We start from the raw sequence: 25,442 nt of genomic DNA, 5'->3' as shown, positions 1-25,442 counted from the left end.
GTTAATATTTTTTTTTTGAAAATTCGAAAATAAAATTTTGTGTAAAGTTAGCCGGAAAGATATTATTTTTGTTTCAATCTTAGTTCAATCGATACACAATCGTTTGTTGGTCACAGAAAAACGAATTAAAATGTTTGTTGGTTCATATTTGCCTTGAAAAATGAAAAAAACTAATGCAATAATAGTGGCGGGAGAGGTTGGGTAAAACTTAAGATTGACTTTAAGATAACACGCGCACGCGCACACACATATACACACACACACACGGGGGGGTGCAAGGGGGGCTTTCGGTCCCCCTCCCGCACCCTCTCCCCCGGTAGGTTGGGTGGACTTCGCTTTACAACTTACAAAGTACATGCTACATTGTAAAGCAAGGTCCACCCAGCCTACCCGTGGGGCGGGTGCGGGAGTGGGGCCGAAGGCCTCCCTTGCACCCCCCCCCCGTGTGTGTGTGTGTGTGTGTGTGTGTAGGAGCGCGCGTGCATGCTTCTTTCTTGCCCATGCATGTACTTTTGTATATTTCAAATCTTTTTTGTTAATAACTTTTTAATAAGCAAGGAGCGACGATTAAATTAGGAGAAAAAGTTATTCAGAATTATGTCCTTGACAACATATATTAAAGTCATTGAAATCGATGAGGTCGCCCTTAATCTTAAGTTTTGCCAATCCCTCTCCCGCCGTCATTATTGCATTAGTTTTCTTCGTTTTTCAAAGCAAATATGAACCAACAAACGTTGTAATTAGGCCAACAATCACCAACAAACGACCAACAAACGATTCATAAAAAAAAAATTATAAAAGTGAATGTTGATCGGTTAACTTTATGGAGCTTGTTAACTTAACCGAAGGTGATGAAATTGGTCCTAAGACGATCTTAAATATAAGAACTGAATACCGATCTATGACTACTGATCATAGTTTGGTCTGCTGTTCCCCTTCCAGTTCTATATGTTCTGTTACGTCTCAGCGACGCTCTTTCTCTCTCTATACTATACTATACACTACCTCAGTTAGTGAGAAAAAGATTGCTCTCTACTTTTATAGGGCAACCTGCTTTCACCGGCTATACCCCAGGGACGCAGAGAGCTAGGACTAATCTAGTGGATCTAGGGGAATGATGTAGGCGCGGAACCAGTTGGTTACTAGGAAGTTTCACTAGGTATTTTAGGGATATGGACGCAACTAGGTATATATAATTCGAAGGTTAATCAAGTTTAAAGAATAGAATTTTAATATTATAATAAAAGAAAGATATCGATTATGGTTGCGTTTTATGGCAAGTCCGCTTGTATTGCGGGTTCACCATATGCAAGGGGCTTGTTACTTAAGATATATATATATATATATATATATATATATATATATATATATATATTAATTAGAAACCGTAAGAGTTAGAGAATTAAGATTTGAAAAGGAACATTATGATAGAAATTAAGGGTAGTTAACAAATTGTGGATACTAAATAATAGAGAGTTAGTTAGATCGAATTAATTTATTATGAGAATTGTCTAAGAAATAAGGTCTTTTATTTAATATCAATACTTGATTATATTATGACTCTAAATTTCTGATAGAAAGAGAAGGTTTAGAAAAGAGGTCGAATGTCGCCAGGGGCACCGTAATAAGCGCTCGGCAACGATGGAATTTTAGGGAGAATGTGTAATGTCGCCAGGGCGCCGTAATTAGCGCTCGGCAACTAGGTTCAAGGATTGGGTTGTGTTCAGAAAATTAGATAATAAATTTGATTTCAATTTAATCTCCTGTTGTCATTTCTTGTGGGAGGTTTTTAAATTGATAGGAAACGCCGCCAGAGCACCTCGATAAGCGCTCGGCAACTAGGTTTAAGGGTTATATAAAGAATTTAAGAAGAAAGGAGGGAGTCGCCAGGAGCACCATAAGCGCTCGGCAACGAGGTTTAAGGATTATATTCAGAATTTAGGAAGAAAGGAGGGAGTCGCCAGGGGCACCATAAGCGCTCGGCAACGAGGTCAAAATTTAGGAAAAAGGGAGGGAGTCCCCAGGGGCACCATAAGCGCTCGGCAACGATGGATTTTCGGGAAAAAGACCAAAATGTTACAAGATTAAGTCAGGTTTAAATGACAACAGTAGTGTATATTTTGCATAGAATTTATAAATCTTACTTAGTATTGATATTATGGGTGTGCTTTAAATAATAGTAGGATAATAGATTAAAGTTGACTGACTGGAAACTGTCAGCCACTTGCTAATGCTTGACAGGGGATTTCTTATTATTTAGAGGATGAAAAGGTAATTAAATGATATTAGGGGTTGTCAGTCAATTCAAATAAAGTTTCTAATATTTATGGAAAGATGGGAATTTATAGTAATTGTAAGTACTTACCGTGATGTGGCAGGAAAATCCTTCCTTCTGTTCAAGTTCTGGTCGTACTCTGTTAGGCCCTTCTCTCGTCCTTTAAGACCTCGGTCGTGGATGAAGTAGGCCGGATAAAAGTACACAGACGTATGCACAAAGTTTTTTATTATTTTCTTAGTTTTACACAACTTAACAACTGAATCGACAGTAATAACAATTAATATATTAATCGAAATGGTATAGTGAATAGTACGCGAACAATGAACGAATAATACGGAGCGAATACTTGTACGAAATAGTAATGAATTAGTAATGAATAATGTTAACTAAGAATAAATGATTCGAATGCTTGAAGACTTCTTAATTGAATGCCCGAACTGAATTGCTCGAAGATCTCTTAATTGACTGACCGAACTGAATGCCGAACTGAATGCCCCGAAGGTTCGAAATTGCCGGCTTATATACTGTCGAAACAAAGGGTCTTCGGGCCGTGTGCAGATCACGCGTTGCGCTTTGGAAGGTTCTTAGAATGATTCAGTGGGGGACTTCCGAGAAGAAAGATTTTTAACAATAATTTTTCTGAGAATTGTCGATCGATATGTTTATCTGACTATTAAGTTTCGGCGCTCGTGGTCGTAGCCGTCGCGAGTCCGTTCGACTTATCGCTCGCAATATCAGGTTTTACTGATATGAGGCCTCTTATGCGCATTCTCCTCGGCTTAATTAATATTTTATAATATAAAATCCTTAATAATATGGTTAATATTTATGCTTATTAATTTATGGAATCATTTGTTTTATTTATTTCAGTTCTGATAATAAGTTGGCAATTTATATAAAGTTATGGCATTTTATAGTTTAAAGAAGTAGATCTTTTGGATAACTTATATGTAATGTATATGTAATGTATATAATTTATGATTCCATAGAATATAAGTCTCTTAAATTTATATTTATGGTCGCTTGATCGATACTACAATAAAGCATATTAATTTTATTAAAATCATTTCTTTATGGAAGCATTCGCGCATTATATAATAACCTGTTTTAATTAATATAATTTTAATTATTTATAATGTATAATTGTATTGAATATAGTATTGAAAGTTTTATATGTGATGTTTTGGACAAAATAATTATAAATATTCAACAAATCATAGTCAACAAATTATTATTATATACGTTTTATGATTCCATAAAGTACGGCGCATTTACTCCTTAATTTAAGAGTGAGTAATTATTATATATATATTTGTCTGTATGATTAAATATTAAAATCTTAAAAGTTAGATATTAGTATCGATATTATCGAGTGTGAAACTCGCTCGCAAGTTCGTTCTTAAAGTAATCAGCAGGTTAGTTCTAGAAAGTCACTGCTGTACAGCTAGCTAGTTCTAAATAATACTTCCTGATTCGTCGATCTAAGGAATTCTCAATTCCTTGCGCCATCGATTATTATTACTAACAGGATTAAAATATATTCGGTTTTAGGCTAAATAACCATATGGAACTAGAATGATAAGCGATTAATGAAATTAGTTAACAATTAAAATAAAAGCAAATGGATTACATAATTATTCCATATGTATTTTGCAGAGATAAAAGCGGTACTTAATTACTAGCTAAAATATAGTTTTTAAAATTGGCAGGACGTTACAGTTCTAAGGCCGACCGTTAATGTAGGGAATTAGCAGTCTGGTAATATATAAAAGTCTCTATGCAAAACACATGAAATCTTAGTTTTAAAGTTGTACAGCTTGCGCAAAAATAAAGCGCGCGTTTTCTAGTTTGCAGTTTCGTTTTGTTTCGTTTGATCCATCGTATTTGTATCACATTTGTTGGATGTTATTTTACGCACAGAGTTTTTATCTACATAATTGCATGTATTAATAAAATTATTATATTTTTATTGTGATGCTGTGTCCGTTAGTAGAAGGAAATTTATAAAAGAAAAAAGAAAGAAGGTTATATCATTATCAAATAATATTTTCACGAAAGGCTCGAAGATAGAAGATCGAAAATATGGATTCAAACGGCTGTTCATTAACGTGCACTGTCACGATGGAGTGGTTAAACTCTCAAGGATCTATTTTAAAGAAGGCAACTCACAGAACGGCGTTACTACGTCTAATTCGTAACAATCAGCGCGAAATGATCGTCGAAATACAAGCAGGAAAAGCAAATGTATCGACAAAATTACCCTTAAAAAGTATATCCGTTTTTAACAAATTTATGACAGAGGGAAAAGCATCTATAAAATTTAAGGAACAAAATTGCACATTGTTCTTGTCGAATGCACCTTCCTCTCAATTGATAAGCTTTTTGAAGACTATATTCATCAAAATGACGGGTCAAGAAGGAAAGGTGGATCCTCTGAAAGAAAAGCTCTTCACAAATATGCAACATGGTGATGCTGGAGATGTTAGTCCAGCTACTAGCATAGAGATCAATAGAGCAAAGGAGAAAGCTATGGCTACATCGCGTGCAACAATCACTACTCCTTCACCGAGTATTTTCAGGAAGCGGAAATATTTTAGTGATGGCACTTCTAAAGTACCAGCAGCAAAAAAGTTATATGATAATCCTATCGCTGGAGAATTGACTGAGGAACAAATTAAAGTCTTGAATGCAGTACTTGGTGGAAGAAATGTATTTTTCACTGGAAGCGCAGGCACTGGTAAGTCATTTCTCCTGAAGAAGATAATATCAGCTCTTCCTCCGGATGTAACAATGGCTACAGCAAGTACAGGAGTAGCAGCCTGTCATATAGGTGGAATCACATTACATCAGTTTGCTGGTATTGGTTTGGGTACTGGTACCAAGGAGAGATGTTTTCAGTTAGCTTCTCGCCCATCCGTTATTTCGATATGGAGAAAGACTAAACATTTAGTTATAGATGAGATTTCTATGGTGGACGGTGAGTTTTTTGATAAGATTGAGGCAGTGGCAAGACACATACGTAGGACAGAAAAACCTTTTGGAGGAATACAGTTAATTTTGTGCGGTGACTTCTTTCAGTTACCTCCTGTATGTAAAATTAATAATGGAGCAAAATTCTGTTTTCAAAGTGAGGCTTGGCAACGATGTGTTCACTTTAACTTTGAATTACGAACAGTCCATAGACAAAAAGATGAAGCATTTGTAAAAGTATTAAATAGTATCAGGATAGGTAGAGTTACAGATGATATTGAAAATACTTTGAAAGAAACGGCAAAACAACATATTGAAAGTAATGGAGTTTTAGCAACTAGATTATGTTCGCATGTCAAGGAAGCTGATGAAATTAATGAATTCCAATTGAATGAACTTAAGGGTGAAACTAAAATATATACAGCATTAGATTCTGATAATTCTATGACTAATATGTTAGATCAACAGCTGCCTGTACCTGGCAAATTAGTACTGAAAGTTGGTGCTCAAGTTATGCTGCTAAAAAATATAAATATTAATAGCGGGTTGGTAAATGGAGCTCGAGGTGTTGTTATCAATTTTAAAAATGATATACCAATAATTCAATTGCGGTCTGGAGCTCAATATGAAGCAAAAATGGAGAAATGGACTATCAAAACCACTTCTGCTGCTCTTGTACATAGAAAACAAATTCCATTAAAATTAGCATGGGCTTTTTCAATTCACAAAAGTCAAGGTTTAACTTTAGATTGTGTAGAAATGTGCCTGTCGAGGGTATTTGATGCGGGCCAATCTTATGTAGCATTATCAAGAGCTCAGAGTTTACAGAGTTTACGCGTTTTAGATTTTAATAGTCAACAGGTGTGGGCTAATACAACTGTACTTGAATTTTATAAAAAATTCAGGAGAAATTTGCAAGAGATAGAAATAATTCCTTTAGGTAAAACAAATAAAATTAGAGACAAATGAAAGATAATTTTTTTTTTTCTATGTATAAATATGTACAACTCGCGTATGGAAGTAACTTTTAACATATATGCAAGAAGAATTACATGACTATTTAATTTCATTAGGGAAAGTAAAGGTTTATATATGTAATTAATACAGTGTCGTTTTAAGTTTTTCTTTTCTTTTTCTTTTTACAAGTTTTGGAATTCATACTGATATTTATATGGACAACGATGTTAATAATCATCGACAGTTATTTCGATGGATGGTATATATCGCCATGTATGTCCAGCATTTGCAAGTTCTGAATAAAGTATCGGAGAGGTTGGAGCGGATTCTTTACTACTGCATTGAATATCTATTTTATATTGACCAGCAGTAAAAAATACTACTCGACACTCGTGATAGGCTCTGCCATATTCCTGTAACTATAATATTATTCATTTATGATAATAAAGAACAAGATGCGCGTATACATACAACGCGCGAAAAAGAAATTGCATCTATAAAAATTGTAACTTACAGCAGGTAACATGACTTTATTTGCCCCAGCTATGGATAACCTAGTTTCTAATTGATAATTATTAACTCCGTTATGATGATCCTGATAGAAATTAATAGACAATGTAACATCACTCAATGGATGTTCCAAAGCATTGCATACTCCTACGCCAACACTGATGCATTCACCTAAAGCGCATGATAATTCATCTTGCGCTTTTACAATAGTATCATTGATAGTTATTTCTAAAGAAAATATTTTTTTTCATTTCATTAATTCTAATTTCATAATCTTAATTTTATATATGAATTGTGTGTATGTGTGTGTAAGCAATATATACGAACCCCATTGTAAAGGACTCATTCTAACTAGATCTAACATATCCTGAGTTAAGGTAATACCAGATAAGGTTGCTTTTCCCGTTGATTCGGTACCTAGTAATTGCCAACGTAAATCAACCAATGAGGCTATATGCTCGGCGCATATTTTTTGGAGTTCACTGGTATCACCAGCATCATTTAACTATAAGCAAAAAAATGTATAATAGTAGCAATGTTATATCAATAAAATATTTTTAAAGAAGTATCGTATCTTTTATTACCATAGACAATTTATTGAGTGGACATCGGTCAACTGGAACGGGAATTCTACATGGTTCTTTACCTTCCATGTATATACATTTATTTTGTGTATAATGCAATTCCATTTCGTGATTTGTCATATTTGTCACATCCAACACGAGATAAAATTGTAATGGTCTAAAAATTGTTATAAGGAGATTTTTTTACTGATAAAAACTATAAAACTTATGATTTTTTGTAAAAGATATATACAAATAAATATTACAAAACTTACAAAAAAATATGCTTGCATTTTGACTTACGTTTCGGCCGGTAATACATCCCAATTGGTAATTTGCACACTGGCTAGCATCTCAATGGTTACAAAAATGGATGAGATTCTGCAATAACCAGCTGTTAAGCCTGCACCTCCTGAATATTTTATTCTTAATTGACCCTCGATAACATTAGATGTATGTAAAGGTACTGCAAGTTTTGATAAACGTGAGCTTGTTAAGGAAGAATGGCCAGAATGTGAACTTATTCCTGATCTGAAGGAGGAAGTCAGTTCGGATTGTCTTTTTATATGATGAGATGGAGAACTTAATCTAGATGGTAAAGAACTGTGGCCTGAATGTGACATTAAGCTGTTTGGTTGACTAAGACATGTACTACTAGTAATATCTGAAAAATAAGTTATCATTAAAAGAAGAAGGGAATATATTTTAAAATCTAAAGATTATTAATGATGTTACCATTTCTACTAGAAGATGCTACAAAATCTGTCGCTGCAAAGAGATATAAAGTAATACTCGCACTGTTGTCAGGTTGTAAAGGTAGTTGTGTCATTAAATTCTCTTCGCTCCATTTAAAAATTTTGCTTTCAGTTACAGCATCTAAAGTAGATTGTACCGACAGCTCAACCATTTCAATGGGAACTTGTCCAATATTCGTTATCGTTATAGTACACTCAGCGCTATAAGCAAAACTATGTTTATCAATCAATGAAAATGATAATGGAATCAATGAGAGAATTTTTCTTTTTGTAATAAAAGCAAACCTTTCACCACCATAGAGTGAGATACTCGCGCTGGTAACTATATTGTCGCCCGAACTGAAACTGGCAGTCTGAGGCAAACTAGTCGCGACATCGATTCTTGGTAAAGCTGGAATAACTTCGACCGTATATTGAGGATGTGACATGCCCTCCATATATCTCAATCTACAATTAGATTTAACTCCTAATGTGTGTGTACTAAAGCCGAGAATCTCTAAATCACCAATTTCCTTGGGCCTGCCTGCTAACGTAACTGCAATTGATCCAGACTCAGCAGGTAGGCTGATACTTTCTGGTATTGATTCAAATACCACACCATTTGTCAAAAGTCTCATATTAGACACATGCAACTCAAACGGTAAAGGATTTATAAGTTGCATTGATACCTCACAAACATCTCCTTCTACCCATAAATAATCTGTTGTAACAAAAATGTACATTAATGTAGAAAGAGAGAGACAAAAGCAAATTATATTAAATTATTAATGTTACCCATCATTACTACACGTACCAACTTTACTTTTTAAAGTATTTTTGCGTTCCAACGATCCAAAATTAATTGGTGTAAATAAAAAAGGACCATGATCTTCCTTTACTCTTTCTATCTTTTGAGGTTGTAAATGTGGCTGCATGTTTTTCAAAATAAACGATTTCGTCTTTGGTATATTTAATAAATTAGCTGGTGGTATAACAGTACCAGAATCTAAAACCTGTTATAAATTATTGATATTGTTTATTTTATGAGCAAATTAATCAATATTTTTCTTTGGTATTATTATAATCCTTGTAACATACAAGGGGCACTGGTGCACCCTCGCACTGTTGAGATACATTTTGAAGTTGTAATGCAATATCTTTTCGTTCAATAGATGTTAAGTGATTGTACATTGTTTGAAGCAGAAATGTTAGATGCCTTGTAGCAAGTGCTGGATTACCCATTCGATTTGCAGCAGCAACAAGTTCATTTATTATTTGAATCTGTATAGCCGGCCATCCTCTTTGTCCATCTAAAGAAAATATGTTGAAAAACGTTATATTAAGATCCACGACAATAAATAATATTAAAACAGTTTTATTGATGCATGCATGCATGCATGCATGCATACATACATACATACACACATACATACACACACACACACACACACACACACACACACACATATATATATATATGTATGTATGTATGTATGTATGTATGTATACGTATATAAAATTTTAAAAACAATATTTTAATAGATTTTTGTGTTTAAAACAAAAAATATGATAAAAATAGTAATAAGGAAAATAAAAGTTTTTAGAATAAAAAAATTTTAAGAAATTTATTAACGCTCAACAACACATGCATAATAATTGTAGCCCAATAACCTGGTGACATATCAACAGGATCCAAGGATAATTTAAATCCGGATGTAGCTTGTAACATTAAATTGTAACATTGTTGCCAATCTGGATTAGGATTATTTTGTGAGACATGTCGGGTGGCAGCTAATCTTAAACAAAATGAAGCTTTTCTATCAAAACCAAAGCTTGTATATAAATGTGACAATGTAGTGAATCGATCAATCTGAAATGTTTTATCTTTGTAATACTTTATGCCTTTTATAACTTGGAAGCATATGTAACTTGCATAATGTTATCATTACATACTTTTTCTTGCTCGCTAAGAGGCAAGTTAATCAATACAACATTATTTAGATACGATGCAGCCTGTAAGGTGCAGTTCTGTTCTATTGAGATCCTAGTAGCTTTGAAACTAGCTTCAGTTTCAATTATACCTGCATATTGATATTTACTGTAATGTACAATGGCTTCGCGATATTTTTTAGATATTTCTTCTGGTAATAAAATATGTGGCATGCTAGCCTTCACTATTTCTATACTAGGCGGAGATGGCAAAACTGTGGCAATAGCTTGTGATCCCCGTCTATAAATTATTATTAAACTCATTATTATCAAACTCAACTTATATTCTAAAATCAAATTTTGCTATAAGAACAGGAAATATCTATACATGTATTTTAATTTTAATAAGCATTGAGAAGTAGAAAGAGAAAATCAGTTTTATTTTTTAAACAGATTGTAAAATTTTGCTCAAAGATTAGTCATACCTCTGCTTACTTGGACTTCCTTCCTGCAAAGAGGAATTTCTTTGCAAAGGAAGACTCCGACACATGTTAGGATAAAGAACTAAGACTGAAGCAGCGCAAAGACCTTCGTACGCCGCTCCCAACCATAGCCAATCATTAACTGCTTGTAAAATGTTGGCTGCAGAATTATAATTACTCAATGCATCGGCTGGCAGTCCAGCTTGAAGACACAAATCTCCTAAATGTTTTGTCATACGGCCAACGCATCTTTTTTTATTATTTCTAGATTCGAGATCTAGTCCTATAAAATCTTTCTTCTCAAATGGAGCCAATAGAAGAGAAACACGATCTATCTTTTCCCTAGAACGCTCCAATCTTTTCGATTCTAAGATCCAGAACAGGAAATTAAGATATTCGGCTGTTTGTGTTTCTAGATCAGGACATGTTTCATCTGCATAGAATACTGCTCGCGTTTTAAAATTGTTGGGCGTAGTGCAACCTGGTGGTGGCTCATGGCGACCATTCGATTCCAGTGGACCAAAAAGGATAGCTCGCGAATCATATAAAGTGTTGCTGTATTTTACCTTTAAGGTTTCATGCACTCTACATAGCTCGTTCAACTCTGCTTGATTATCGTACTTGCCGAACGTAATTAGACCTAACAATCTTCTATGAGTTTGAAAGTCCCCCCAATCATTGTTCTCCACAGGATGTTCTCTGACAAACCTGGCTAGGATCTCCCTGGTGCCGCCACTGGAATCAGATACGGAAAATCTGCTGCCAGCTTTAATGATCCTTTCGCATAACCTACTGACTGTCTTTGGCTTGATTTGTGTACCAATGGGTCTCAATAGCAATAACAGAGCAGCATGATCATGGGCAGTTTGCTCGTAATCGGGATGAGACATTTTGTTGTCGGGCACCGGACTCGACAAGATAACGCTGATAGCCGAGCGCATTTATGCCATTTGATTTGTTCGAAGGTACCCGATTAGTACCTAGGCACTTCAGTTGATTCTGTCATCGTCTCTATCGTCAAGTCAGGCATAGCGAAAAACATGTGCGCGACATTTTGGTTATCGCGTCAAAAATAAAAATATTTCTTTCCTAATCACATCAATGACTGATCTCATCAACAGTGAACGGCTTACAATTAGCACATAAGATCACTATATAAACACACTTAAGGGGTGTGCTCTGCTGCTCTCAACGTCTCAACTCTGCGTATTATATACCTGTAACTACAAAGTTTGACTGATGACTGATGTTGAGGAGCGTAGTATTTCAGCTGATAGTTATATACGTCACGTGACATTGATCATTGACGTGCTAGCTCACGTTCACGTGACCTAGCTAACTCGAATGGATTCGTTCGCAACAAAGCGGTGATTTAAACGAAACATTTTTATTAGCCCGGACAGATATAATAAGTTTCAAGCCATAAAGGCCATTGCACGTTAAAAAATTTTAGTCGTAATCATAAAACCGTAAGTAAATCAAGCAATCACAGTTCAAACATTCTTATTATGTTTTAGAATGTTTGATTGTGATTGGTCAATTTTCTTACGGCCTTATGATTACGACTAAAATTTTTTAACGTGCAATGGCCTTAAGAAATTAATCAATCATAGTCAAATATGAGGATAATCAATTGTTATTGTTAATTTTTTTACGATTTAAGGCTTACTATATTTATTAGATCCGACTTTATCCTCCCGCGTAAAAATAGTATTGTGATATTTCAGATAGATAAATAAATAAATAAATAAATTATACATAGGATCTATATAAATAATATCTATCTGTATCTATATTATAATATGCATTATATATATATATATATATATATATATATATATATATATACATATGTAGGTACGCACGCGCGTGTGTATGTATAAGTATGCGTGCATATATATATATATATATATATATATATATATATATATATATATATATGTATATATATATATACAGGGTGTCCTGCAAAGATTGTGCCAATGCTCGTGAGTGGATAAAGGACAAAGTAAACGGATAAAATAAACTGAACAGAAAGTCTTTTACCATTTTGCAATTTTCGCAATGATTATTGAAATATTAATTAAAAAGTATTGGCAAATGAGCACAAGTTTTGCGCGGCTATCGCGCGGCTAGACCATGGGACGTACGCTTTAGGGCTCAAGCATAGACTTTTGCATAAGCGCATAACCATAAGCATAAGGAAATTGATCTATAAGCATATGCATAAGGAAATTGATCAATCAATTTCTTTATGTTTATGATTATGCGGTTATACAAAAATCTATGCTCGTACCTTTAGGCGTGACAGCGCCAAGTTTCATAGTGTCACACGGCAACGAAAAGTTTTCCTCACGACGAGAGGAATACGTGTGAGACCAAACATTTTTCGTGCGACACGAAGTTCGCCGCTGGCACGCCTAGAGCATACGTCCCATGGTCTAGCCGCGCGAAACGCGTGCTCATTCGCCAATACATTTTAATTAATATTTCAATAATTATTGCAAAAATTACAAAATGGTAAAGGACTTTTCTGTTCAGTTTACTGTTCTTTGCCCGCTCACGAACGTTGGCACAATCTTTGCAGGATACCTTGTATATATATATATATATATATATATACATAGGCGTCCGCAAAGGTGGGCAAAGAAGAGCACATGCCCTCTCTTAGAAAATGAAAAAAAATTTATAATCATAATTCTATTATATATTAATAACTAAAAGATATATAAATATCAAAATATACGTATATTTCAATCAATTTGAGACAACATTTTATGTCACCGCCCCCCCTAAAAAAAATCCTGCGAACGCCCTATATATTGTTGCTTTACCCATATTTTGGTATTAAGTCACATAATCCATAAAATCTCAACATTATGTGTATTATACATTTATATGTACATTTGTTATTTGAAAGATAAGAATGATTATATAAAAATCTGATCTTCAATTTCTTATAAAGATTAAAGCACAATAATACTTTCATATTTAGTTTTTCGAATTTTAATTAATTTTGTACATCTTATTCCATAATAATATCTATGTCATGATAATATCTATACTTAAACCAAGATTTGGTGAACTTGACACAAATCTACCGTTTCTTATCGATTGATCCAGCACTGTGCTGTGTAGCGGCAGTAATATAGTGGGAGAAAAAGAATAGAGAGCGGCTTCGGACTGTTTATACCGTAGGTAGTGCGCAGTAGTAAAAGCCTCCGTGCGCACGGACTGTGGTGAACATACAACAGGTGTCCCGCAATCGTCTCTTTTGCGATACCGGTTCGGTTCTCCATTTTGCTTCCCCCATCTGTTTACTCCTCTTTGCCTTTCACTCCGGAACGAGTGAACAGAGATACAGCCGAGCGTGGACGCGAGCGTGTGCTGAACCCAAGTGTGTGGATCGGCGTAATATGATGTCGGAGACCGTGGTGACAATGGATGGTTCCAGCAATAACGCCAGCAATAATCCACGACAAGTACCGACGGTGAAGACGGAACCGGGTCAACCGAATCCCCTATCTGGCATCAGATTGAATGTGGCTTATTTCAAGACCATACCCGGTATTCTCAAGTTAACGCAGCTGGTAAGCACGCGGCTTATTTTTTGCTGTTTATTTGATCCGTCGTGTATAAAGATCGAGAGATAAAAAAGCTAGACGTTCCCGTATGCTAATTGCATACCAAATTGACAGATATCTTTTAATAATACATATCGTTTAATAATAAATTTAATTTTGAGAGTTTGATAAGGTTTAATCAAGTTTTAAAAAAGTAATGCTGTAACATTGTGACCTTTGATGTTTCATCACTTTTTTTCAGGATAGAATAAAACGCAGGTCACATATACACATATATAAATACTATAGTAAATAAAATATATTTTTTTTTTATTTTACAAATATATAAATATTTTACATATATAAATAAATAGTGAATAAAATATAATATTTTTTTTTTATTTTACAATTATAAAAAGCTATAGTGGAATTTAAAATTGATAATATTTGTTGTGATATTAATGGGCTTTGGAACATTATTTCGATTATAGAGAAAATGGTGCGATACTACAATAATATATTTTAAATGTTTTCACACACGGGTATTTTATAGAATTATATAAATTAAAAATTTATTTTTTTTATTGATAAGATTACGCGATTATTGATAAAATTACGATAATAACTGGAAAACTTGCGATTAATATGCAGCAATTTTTTCAAGATACATATTATAAAAAAATATAAGCATAATTATCTGAGAGATATTAAATTTATTAGTTGTTTGAGAATAATAATTTAATAATATATGGATTATATAGAGTCGTTTTTATATATAACGATATGTTACCATATTGTAATTACTCTGTTTCTATATATTTTTTAATTCACACTTTCTTAATTCAAATATATATACTCTCTATTTTCAGTTTAGATTTACTTTACGATAGACTTGATGCTTATCACGTAATGGTTAATATTAGAAATTTTAGGATCACTTGGTATATAATTTTGTACCCTGTAGCAATCTTTGATACACTAATAAACATGTCATAAAATAGTTAAAAAGTCAGAAAACTAAAAACTTTATAATTAATTGTAAATCCTCTTTCATTTTCAAGTTATTAAACGTAAAACATATGAGATATATAATTAAATATATGTATATATACATATATATATATATATATATATATATATATATATATATCTTTGTATGTATTTTGATGATTATAAACATCTGTAACTATATTATATTTTGCATTTAATGTTGCCAATTGGCAACATCATTATTAAACAAACGAAATTCAAGATTAGAATGCTCGAAAGAGTTTCTCGCTTTTGTTTTCGCAAATTTTCTATCTTTGTTGTTCCATTTTGAAATATCGCCAAGCCTCAAATCATCGTAAAAATCTCGTTCTGTGTTCTTCTTTTAGCATTTTTATCGATCGACAACAATTTAAACGAACAAGGAAAGATTTTATAAATGATTCTCTTAGTTATTCATATTTAAAGAGATTTTCTCACACAGATGAAATAATGGTTCCGTTCAAGAAAAAACTGTTTTGCAATTGTTGTATTAATAATATTCAAAATTTATGAATCTGGTTGATGTATGCTCTTAGATTTAGCCAAGATTAAGAGCATCGCCAATTTGATCCACGATTTTTTCGCAATAGTTGCAAAGCAGCTTTTTCTGCTGAACGCAGCCAATGTTACGTAACGCTACATCTATACATTATCGTTTACTTCATTCTCAATTTTATGATGATTGTGTAAAAAAGATTCGACTGATTATTATATCGCAATATTATAGAGAATTCACATCGGGAAATGATATTATGAATATTTTGTCTCGCAATTTTCGACATTTTAATATTCATTGTCTTGTTTCTCTCTCTCTCTCTCTCTCTCTCTCTCTCTCTCTCTCTCTCTCTCTCTCTCTCTCTCTCTCTCTCTCTCTCTCTCTCTCTTTCTTTTTCACTTTTTCTCTCTTTTTTTTTGTATATACCAAATATTTTCGATATCCTCATCTGTAGGGAATCTTCTACGTAATTGATGCACTTTGCTGAAATTATATTCGTCCATATATATTAAAATTCGTCCATATATAATAAAAAAGGAATAGAATAATTAAATATAAGATTGTTTATCACTAACAAACGAAATTTGAATGTTGATGTTTGCGCACTAATTTTATTGACTATATCCTATGATTCAAATTTCTTTGATCTTGTTACTGTGACGTTTATTAAAATGTTAACAATTTTTAATGCTTCATTTTTAGAATTGAAATAATATCGTTTGTACTTAAGCGTCATTCCAATAGTAAAAATATGCCAAGGTCTAGTCGCACACTGTCTACTTACTGTGCGAACGTACATTAAGTATAATATATGGTCGGAAATGTCATAACGTTTGATAAACGTTCTACATTCTTATTCTTTATAACAATTAAAGTAGAAAAAAATGTTTTTGATTCGTTCAATTGGGACTCCACGATATTTTCTATGAGAAAATTTAATTTTCTCCTTGATCTGAATATTTGTCTTCAATCGCAATGATTATGGAAAATAATTATCGTCCAAAAAAGGTCTGATTTGAAATATTAAAAATATTCAGATAAAAAAAATTCAGATTTGACCTTGGTTTTTTTTAAAGAGTATACAAAAAATTATTAAATTTAAAATGGCGTCAAAATTTTTTTTTTTATTATAAAACCAAAGTCAAATCTGATTTTTTTTATGGAAAGGACTTAAAGAGATAAATACTTTCACACTTCAAACGTTTTTTTAGAATTTTTCAAATGGGTGTAACAATTTTTATAAAATTGGCTTTTTCGATCTTTAAATTTAAATAACTACTGAACAGGTTATCTCTAATTTGCGTCAAAAATTTTCTTTTTTTATGCCTTTCAAACGATATACTATAATATAAGGGGTCCCATTTGAAATTTTTGAGTTAGTGTCTCCCTGGGGCAGCCCCTTGAGAAGACAACTTTTCCAACCCTCTTAAAAGAATAGCTTTTTGAAAAAAACACGTATTTCGAGTTTTTTCATAATTTTGAGTCGTTTCTGAAATATAGAGGAGTAGACATTCTGTATATATGCATGTATATACAGGATCATGGATATACAGGATGTATATACATGTTCCCGGGTTAAATGATCATACTTAAAATACGATGTTAGGATTTCAAAACAAAGAAAGTTTTCTTGTGAAACTATGCTCGCAAACGCTTCGTTTAAGAGCTACTAACTTCTTAAGTTACAGAACTATAAGAATATGAATACTAAATGAATAATGTCGAAATGTCTCTTCTTTTGTTTTGAAGATCAGAGATATTAAAAAGTTTATGAAGTGCCTCTTAATGACCATCAATCATTAAAATGGAGGATAGTGCAAGCGTACGAAAAAATTACAGACAATATCAATCACTTGTTCTTTTATCGATATAGGTACAATCTTATCTCCGGGCTGGAAGCCATCATTTTCAACAAAATATTTAATCGTTATATTTTAATTACTATAAAACAATAAAAAGAATAAATCTAGATTTCGAAATTATTCATTCCTAATAGTTGTTCAGAAATCAATATCTCTTAAATAAAGCGTTTGTGATCATACAAAACTTTAAAAAAAATTTTGTTTTGTTTTGTTTTTGTCAATGCGAATATTTTAAAAATGACGATTAGAATTTTGGATAAGGGACAACTTTTTTGTTCAGATATATTTGAGGAACATTCAGTAGCATCATATATACAAAACATTGCTTCCATTTCCATTCCATCTACCTCCCTCCATCCTCCATCTCCTCCCTCTCCTCCCTCTCCCTCCATCCTCCTCCTCTCTCTCTCTCTCTCCCACTTTCTCTCTCTCTATTCATGTTATATTTGTTATATCAAGTAAGAAAAAGGAGGAGAAATAAAGAGTAAAAACAGATAATATTTTGTGACATTTTTCCAATAAATCTGAAAGTACATATGCACTACGTGTACACGCATCATCATGGCGTCGCGTGGCTGGCTAGTTTATATTGTTGAATACTTGTGGAAGTTGAATACAGTGTGGCATAACCGCGTAACGGTTTTTCTCTTATGAAGCAGTTAATAAAATATTTTATCTTTGCCAGATAGAAAAGACGGCTTCATATTACAACATTACATTAGTTAATTCATCCAAAATCGGATTGTCTTTGCAAAGTTTTTTATGTGATTAATACTTAAAAATAAAATATATAATTTTTAAATATTTTTATTAAAAACTACTTTATGTAAAAGAAAATAATATATATACATTTATAATATTCATATATAATATCCATGTGTTTTTATTATTTACTTCACACACAATAATAGATTGAGAACAAAATAAAATTAATAGCTTTAATTTTCACAAAAAATATGAAAATTATATTGAAGAAATATTCTTTATAATTGTTCTGTCTTTCTGAATTTGAATTAATGTTTGGTAAAAAGCACAATGCTTATACAAAAAATTGTTAGTGCGTTATTGCAGTGTGACATATATATACAGGGTAGGCCATTTTAATGTATCCACTGAAGTATCTTAAAATCTATAAGTTTAAGACAAAAATGTTTTATTGTTAGACAAATGTTGTATGGTTTTAAAAGGAGATGATCCGAATTTTTTTAAACATGCATAACTACAGACATGTGGGTGAAAAGTTGATTTGACCTTGGAATGATCTCTAAGGATCAACTTGACTCCATAATATGACAACATACAAAATATTTTGTATTTTAAGTAAAAATATTGCAATTTCGAAATCTTATAACTTGGAAAGTACTTAAAAAACACATTTTGTTATAGTTTTTTGGAAATCTCAAGATGGGCTACAAAAATATGCAATAAAAAATATAGTATTCTATTTAAGAAATTAAATGTGACTTTCATGTGACCTTCAAATAACTCTTCAAGGTCAAACCAATGGTATCATCTTGTGGTCCTCTCGAAACCATACAACTTTTGTCTAAAACATTTTTGTCTTAAACTTATAGATTTTAAGATATTTCAGTGGATACATTAAAATGGTCTATTCTGTGTATACAGGGTGTCCTAGACCACCCATACACACTTTTTCTTTCAAAAACTAAGCATTTTAGAGAAAAACGTTTTCGACAAAAAGTATATGGTTTTGAGGGAAACATAAGATGGTATCATTGGTTTGACCTTGGATGGCATTGTTAAGGTCAAGTCAAGGACACCTTTAATTTCTTAAATGGAATCTCCTATTTTATTACATATTCTTATAACATATGTCGAAAGCTTTCCAAACACTATAATAAAGTATTTTTTCATTAAGAATATTTTGAGTTATTTTGTATCTTAATCTGACATATTTTAGTACAAAATATAAAATATCTCGAAAATTATTTAGTGTTCGATAATTGTATCGTAATACTTTTATGTACTGAATAATAAGATGAATTTTTTCTTTACACCATTTGATTCATCTTAGTATTCTATACATAAAAGTATTAAGATACAATTATCGAACATTAAATAATTTTCGAGATATTTTATATTTTGTACTAAAATATGTCAGATTAAGATACAAAATAACTCAAAAAATTCTTAATGAAAAAATACTTTATTATAGTGTTTTGGAAAACTTTCGACATAAGCTATAAGAATATGCAATAAAAAATAGGGGATTCCATTTAAGAAATTAAAGATGTCCTTGACTTGATCTTGACAATGCCGTCCAAGGTCAAACCAATTACACCATCTTATGTTCCCCTCAAAACCATACAATTTTTGTTTAAAACATTTTTCTCTAAAATGCTTAGTTTTTGAAAGAAAAGGGGTGTACGGGTGATCTAGGACAGCCGTATACAATTTACATTACATATGTCACATAAGTAAAACTTTGTTATAAAACATTTAGGTATTTTTATTTAAATACATTCTTTTATCAGAAATATGTATGTCTCTGTGTGTATGTACTAGTTTAATGTTAGCTTTAATATCGATTAAAGAAGACCAGATTGGTGAACATCATTTTGATATGACTTTTAGACTCTGTATCTTTATATTTCTTTCGACTTAAGTACAAGGTTGCATATTATTTACGATCGATAAAACTATGAAGGAATGTATATTGATCTGACGTGAAATAATTCTTATAATAACGTCGTGACTTTAAAGCCCTTGCACAATGTGAAACGATAGCGATAGGAACAAGGGAATAGCGATAGCGATAAACAATATCCAATGAAAGATCCACTTTTTCGAAAAAGCAATGTTCTCATTGGTTATTATCTATTGTTATCGCTATTTCCTTATTCCTATCGTTATCACCTCGCTTTGTGCAAGGGCCTTTACACTTTACACAGCTGGTGACACCTGTGCCGGGAACAATGAAATAAATAGTAAAGACTCCCGCACAATTGAAAATATAAAAAACAAGAAATAGATAGGAGAGAGATAAGGATTGACTTGACTTTTATTAATAACTTTTTTTTTCAATTTTCCAAGTTATATAGTGTGTTTTTTTTATGTACATAGCTTGTACAAGCTATGTATATAAAAAAAACCTGGAAAATTGAAAAGAAAATTACTTTAACAAAAATCAAGTCAATCCTTATCTCTAATATTTGTTCTCTGTTCCTTATATTTTCGATTGTGTATATTTCGTATTTATACATTTTCATTGCTTAGTCTACTTCAGATTTTCGAGGTATACACATATTCTGTAGTAGTTTATTACTTAATTTATTAAAAATAATAATGCATTTACACGAGTTTTTACACTTAACATACAATAATGATAATTTAATAAAATATCTCGTTGATAAAGAAGTTATTTGTAGCAGTGTTGAGTGTCCAAAATATGATAATATTATGACTTACGCATATGTATATGATAATTATATGCTGCATTGCACTAATAAAACTTATAAGATTCTACAAAAACGAAAAAAGCAAAAAATAATGTACAATTTTAAAGTTAGCATGTTAAACAATACTTGATTTCAAAAAACTCATTTAGATATTGTAAAAATATGCCGTTTAATTGGATATTTTTTAACGATTCGACCACAACGTCATTATTTTTTATGTAATGAATTGGAGATAGCCGAACATATTGTTATAGAGTGGACCAATTTTGGTAGAGAGGTAAATTAATTTTTCAAAATATTAGTATTCATTAATTATGCAAACATTACATTATTAATATGTATTTTATTATATAATTATTAGCACAGTATTTCTTTTTGCAAAAGAAGAACAACAACTTGGAGGACCGGGAATTATTGTAGAAATAGATGAGGCGAAAATTAGTAAAAGGAAATATAATAAAGGTCGTATTTTAAGAGGACAGTGGGTGTTCGGTATAGTATTTGGTGGAACAGAACGCAACAGTGTAGCAAAGTTTTTATTGTTCCCACAGAAGACCGACTTCTGAAACTTTGTTACCATTAATACATGAATACATTGTTCCTGGTGAATTATTTATAGTTACTGTTGGCGTGCATATATGGCAACAATATTAAAAATGAAAATTATGTACATACTAATACAATACTGTCTAACAGTGAATCGTTCACAAGATTTTGTTGATCCTAAGACTGAGTTCATACTCAAAATGTAGAAAGATTATGGCGAGAAATGCGTTGTAATATACCACGTGTTTGGTACCCAGAAAGATAATTATGAACATTATATCTCTGAATTTTCGTTTAAAAGACTTTATAATTTTGATGAAACGAATTGATGTTTTTTTTGATATTATGAGAAAAATGTAACTAATAAATACTAATTAAGCCATTATTAAAATTATAATATTAGATTATTATTTACCTCTTAGTGAGTATCAAGATTAAGTTTAAAAAGTTATTAATAAAAAAGTGTGAAATATACCAAAGTATATGCATGGACAGGAAGCAAGCACTCGCGCGCGTGCGCGCGCACACACACATACACACGGAGGGAGGTGCAAGGGAGGCCTTTGGCCCCCCTCCCGCATTCACTCCGCCAGTAGACAGGGTGAACCTTGCTTTACAATGTAGCATATACTTTGCAAGTTGTAAAGCGCGGTCCACTCTACCTACCGGTGGGGGCCGAAGGCCCCCCTTGCACTCCTCTTCCCACCGTGTGTGTGCGTCATGCGAAAATGTTCGCAGTTTTATGTCCCAAGCATCAGTCAGCCACTATCTTTAATTGTTCATAACTTTGTAGTAAACAACGAGCGATGATTAAATTAGAAGAAAAAGTTATTCAGAATTATGTCCTTGATAACATATATCAAGATCATTTAAATCGATGAGATCGCCCTTAATCTTAAGTTTTACCATTAAATCAATCATTTTCTGCTTTAACAAAAAAATTTCAATATATCAACGATTCACTGCTAATGATTTTTCTTCATTCAACATACAGGGTGTCTAAAAAGTCTGGATATACTCAAATATATCGTAAACGTTACATGTTAGAGAAAAATATTTCAGACAAAAGTTGTAAGGCTTAAAAAGACGCATTTAATGACAGTATTAATTTGACTAGGTGGCATTGCCAGTCAGGTCAAGGTCAACTTAAAATTTTTAAATGGAAACCCCCATTTTTTATTGCATATTCTTGTAGCATATTCTTGAGAGCTTTCCAAAACTATAACAAAGTATTTTTTCATCAAGTATTTTTTTAGTTATTTTGTATCTTAATCTGACATATTTTAGTACAAAATATAAAATATCTCGAAAATTATTTAGTGTTCGATAATTGTATTGTAATACTTTTATGTACTGAATAATAAGATGAATCAAATTGTGTACAGAAAATAATTTTTTTTTTAAAGTATACAATTATTTGCAATAAATTTTTTTGTAACAATTATTTTTTCTTTACATCATTTGATTCATCTTATTATTCTGTACATAAAACTATTACAATACAATTATCGAACACTAAATTATTTTTGAGATATTTTATATTTTATACTAAAATATGTCAGATTAAGATACAAAATAACTCAAAAAATTCGTAATAAAAAAATACTTTATTATAGTGTTTTGGAAAGCTCTCGAGAATATGCTACAAGAATAGCAATAAAAAATGAGAGTTTCCATTTAAAAATTTTAAGTTGATCTGACTTTGGCAATGCCACCTATGGTCAAATTAATGCTGTCATTAAATGCGTCTTTTTAAGCCTTACAACTTTTGTCTGAAATATTTTTCTTTAAAATGTAACGTTTACAAGATATTTGAGTGTATCCAGACTTTTGACACACCCAGTATACTATTTCCACATACATATTAATTGTTTAAATACTCAAAATAATTGCTATATTTTTCATACCTTAATGTTAATAACTTTTTAATTTATAATGACCGACAACTAAAACCTTTTGTATGTTGTTCAGAGTCATGACCTTGATAACATATGTCAAGATCAAAGTCACGAGGAGGGTCCTCTTTTATGTTTTAAGTTTACCAAAAATCCATATTAATTTTTATTTTGTCATATCTATATTTCCATCGTTACTTTTTTTCACATAATCTATTATTAATCACTTTGATTGTATCTGAAAATGTTGAGCGGCTAATAAATAACGAGTCACGTGCATAACCTCTGTTTTCTGTTTACAGACAAACAAAATTTTCATAGGTATGATTGAAAAAGATTTAATACATTGTAATGCTCTTTTTAAGAGAGATTCCAGAAAAAATATAAACACATAATTATATCTCTCAGAAAGTTAATTTTATTTTAACGAAAATTTAACTTAGAGTTTATCATAATTTTATTTAAAAGAAAAGAATTATAAGGCGTCTTTAATCAAATATTTCTTAATATTCGGTTTTAGGATTGATTAAAGTCAGACTTTACACTAGTAAAGGTCTAAGAAATATTTGAAATTGAGAACTACACACAACATAAATTATTTTCTTGAAATCTTTAAAACTTCCTTATAAAATCTTTATGTAAATTAGACATTCTTAAAAATCAGAGCATAGCTTCTCGTTGAATATAAAAAATATAACAATTATTTTTTAATTAATTTGTAAGAATATAGATAGATAATGGGAATTAACCAAAGCAAACAAAATGGTAAAGAGTTCTTGCAAAAATCGTGTAAAAAAATGAAGCAATAAGGAGCAGCTATATATTTGAAATCACGAAAAGATCAACAACGCGGTAATATTGAATTTTTGTCCCGAAAAAAACAACGGTGGTTTTTGATGAGAAATAACCGGTTTTCGCTAAGAGACGATTGGATGTATAACAAACGAGAGCTTATTGTTAGATGAATTCGATGTTACGCACCTCACTATGCTAGATTGCATACGATGACCATACATGTCCATCCAGACGACCATACAGAGGTACCATACAGAGAGCGTCCCACATACACCGTAACATCAGCGCCGCGCCGACATTGCTGTGACAACAATATCGGAATGTCTCATTGAAGACGTGTTCTTTTTAACTCTTCGACCATGCCACGCAACTTTGACAAACATGTCGCTATCGGATGTCTGTGTATTATACTAAGCCATGTAACTGGCAACTGTCTGACCGAAAAGTATTATAATATATAGTCGAGAGAGAGAGAGAGAGAGAGAAAGAGAGAGATATTCGAATAGTTGGATTTAGAGTCAAAGAGATATACATAATATTGATGTGTATGACATTGTGTATGAGATAAATAGCTGCTAATAGTTATTTGTCAGATAATTATTGATTTCTTTATTGGCAAATATCATTTTAACATATGTTTATACTTATTTGTCGTTTTTTTTACGTATTAAGTTTATTTATCGAGTTGTGTTAATTAAATGTATATATTGTCAAAAAGAAGATCGTTATTGCTTATATCAAATTTGATTCCTATTGAACCTAAAAGATTTAATCATACAATGTTGTCATCCAATGTCATATTAACAATGAATTGTGACTGTTTCAAGAAATCAGCATAGATTACTTTCGATGAAAAAGTTGAAGTAATTCATAGACGGAAAATAATTTAACCTGGAAAACATGATAAATCGTAACTAATTATAATACATAGTTCAATGAACTATGAACGCGCCCTTTTTTCTGTTACTGCAAGAAACAGTTTCAACTCTATACAGTTGTTATGGAAATCCACGGCGAGACCAAATTGATTTTACCATTATTGAATCAAAAGATTGCACGGACAATTAAATTTTAAATTTTTTATTTAAAAAATTTATAAATTATTTCATATTTAAATCCGCACACACACATACACGCGTGCACACACATATTTTTTAGATATATAAATAAATATGTAAAAATTGCAATGCAATTCATGCCCGTTTTCATACATTTACAATACATATTACAGTTATTCCCAAGCAATCACAATTATTAAATTTAGTAAATTTTTAATATTTATTCTGAAACTATATAAATTTATGTAAATATGATAGTTTTGAAATGGGATTTATAGCGCAAGTTATAAATTTAACATTTATTTTAACAAGTTAAAATTGCAATTATTCTCTTTTTCATTTCTTGATTAAGATTG

General features: G+C 31.7%; 3 protein-coding genes across 9 annotated transcripts in view; 2 read left to right on the top strand and 1 right to left on the bottom strand.

Moving 5' to 3' along the window:
• The first annotated feature begins 4,137 nt into the window (after positions 1 to 4,137).
• Positions 4,138 to 6,222, top strand: LOC126854517 (ATP-dependent DNA helicase PIF1). Its single transcript, XM_050601369.1, has one exon. The coding sequence runs from the start codon at positions 4,361 to 4,363 to the stop codon at positions 6,215 to 6,217; it is 1,857 nt and encodes a 618-aa protein (XP_050457326.1). The 5' UTR covers positions 4,138 to 4,360; the 3' UTR covers positions 6,218 to 6,222.
• A 135-nt stretch (positions 6,223 to 6,357) lies between these two features.
• On the bottom strand, positions 6,358 to 24,426 carry LOC126854375 (protein brunelleschi). Of its 4 annotated transcripts, none has more exons than XM_050601038.1 (13): positions 24,215 to 24,426; positions 10,427 to 11,158; positions 9,966 to 10,242; positions 9,684 to 9,882; positions 9,111 to 9,322; positions 8,827 to 9,025; positions 8,319 to 8,733; positions 8,014 to 8,246; positions 7,582 to 7,942; positions 7,300 to 7,456; positions 7,043 to 7,220; positions 6,720 to 6,943; positions 6,358 to 6,624 (listed from the first exon to the last, which is right to left on the bottom strand). In XM_050601038.1, exons 1-13 carry the CDS (start codon positions 24,265 to 24,267, stop codon positions 6,433 to 6,435), a joined length of 3,432 nt encoding a protein of 1,143 aa, XP_050456995.1. In that variant the 5' UTR covers positions 24,268 to 24,426; the 3' UTR covers positions 6,358 to 6,432. The 4 variants fall into 4 exon arrangements, with proteins under 4 accessions (XP_050456995.1, XP_050456987.1, XP_050456968.1 ...); XM_050601030.1 differs by lacking the exon at positions 24,215 to 24,426 and adding an exon at positions 11,641 to 11,758; XM_050601011.1 differs by lacking the exon at positions 24,215 to 24,426 and having other exon boundaries at positions 10,427 to 11,685.
• The window catches only part of LOC126854618 (CKLF-like MARVEL transmembrane domain-containing protein 8), a 40,463-nt gene continuing 28,656 nt past the window's right edge, over positions 13,636 to 25,442 (top strand). For all 4 annotated transcript variants that reach the window (XM_050601573.1, XM_050601565.1, XM_050601557.1 and 1 more), the window contains exon 1: positions 13,636 to 14,013. In XM_050601573.1, coding sequence (XP_050457530.1) covers positions 13,840 to 14,013 — 174 coding nt within the window. In that variant the 5' untranslated portion in view covers positions 13,636 to 13,839. The remainder of the gene's footprint in view (positions 14,014 to 25,442) is intronic.

The sequence above is a fragment of the Cataglyphis hispanica genome, chromosome 1 (assembly GCF_021464435.1).
Source record: "Cataglyphis hispanica isolate Lineage 1 chromosome 1, ULB_Chis1_1.0, whole genome shotgun sequence".
NCBI classification, from domain to species: domain Eukaryota; kingdom Metazoa; phylum Arthropoda; class Insecta; order Hymenoptera; family Formicidae; genus Cataglyphis; species Cataglyphis hispanica.
This window is presented reverse-complemented; position numbering and strand designations above follow the sequence as displayed.

Bases quoted from the DNA above. Each gene is read 5' to 3' on its own strand.
- LOC126854375 (XM_050601011.1), bottom strand. From the start codon at position 11,364: ATGCGCTCGGCTATCAGCGTTATCTTGTCGAGTCCGGTGCCCGACAAC. The intron at 9,883-9,965 runs GTATGTAATGAT...AAAACATTTCAG, and splicing joins CTCTTAGCGAGCAAGAAAAA to ATTGATCGATTCACTACATT. The intron at 8,734-8,826 runs GTACGTGTAGTA...TTGTTACAACAG, and splicing joins TACTTTAAAAAGTAAAGTTG to ATTATTTATGGGTAGAAGGA.
- LOC126854517 (XM_050601369.1), top strand. From the start codon at position 4,361: ATGGATTCAAACGGCTGTTCATTAACGTGCACTGTCACGATGGAGTGG.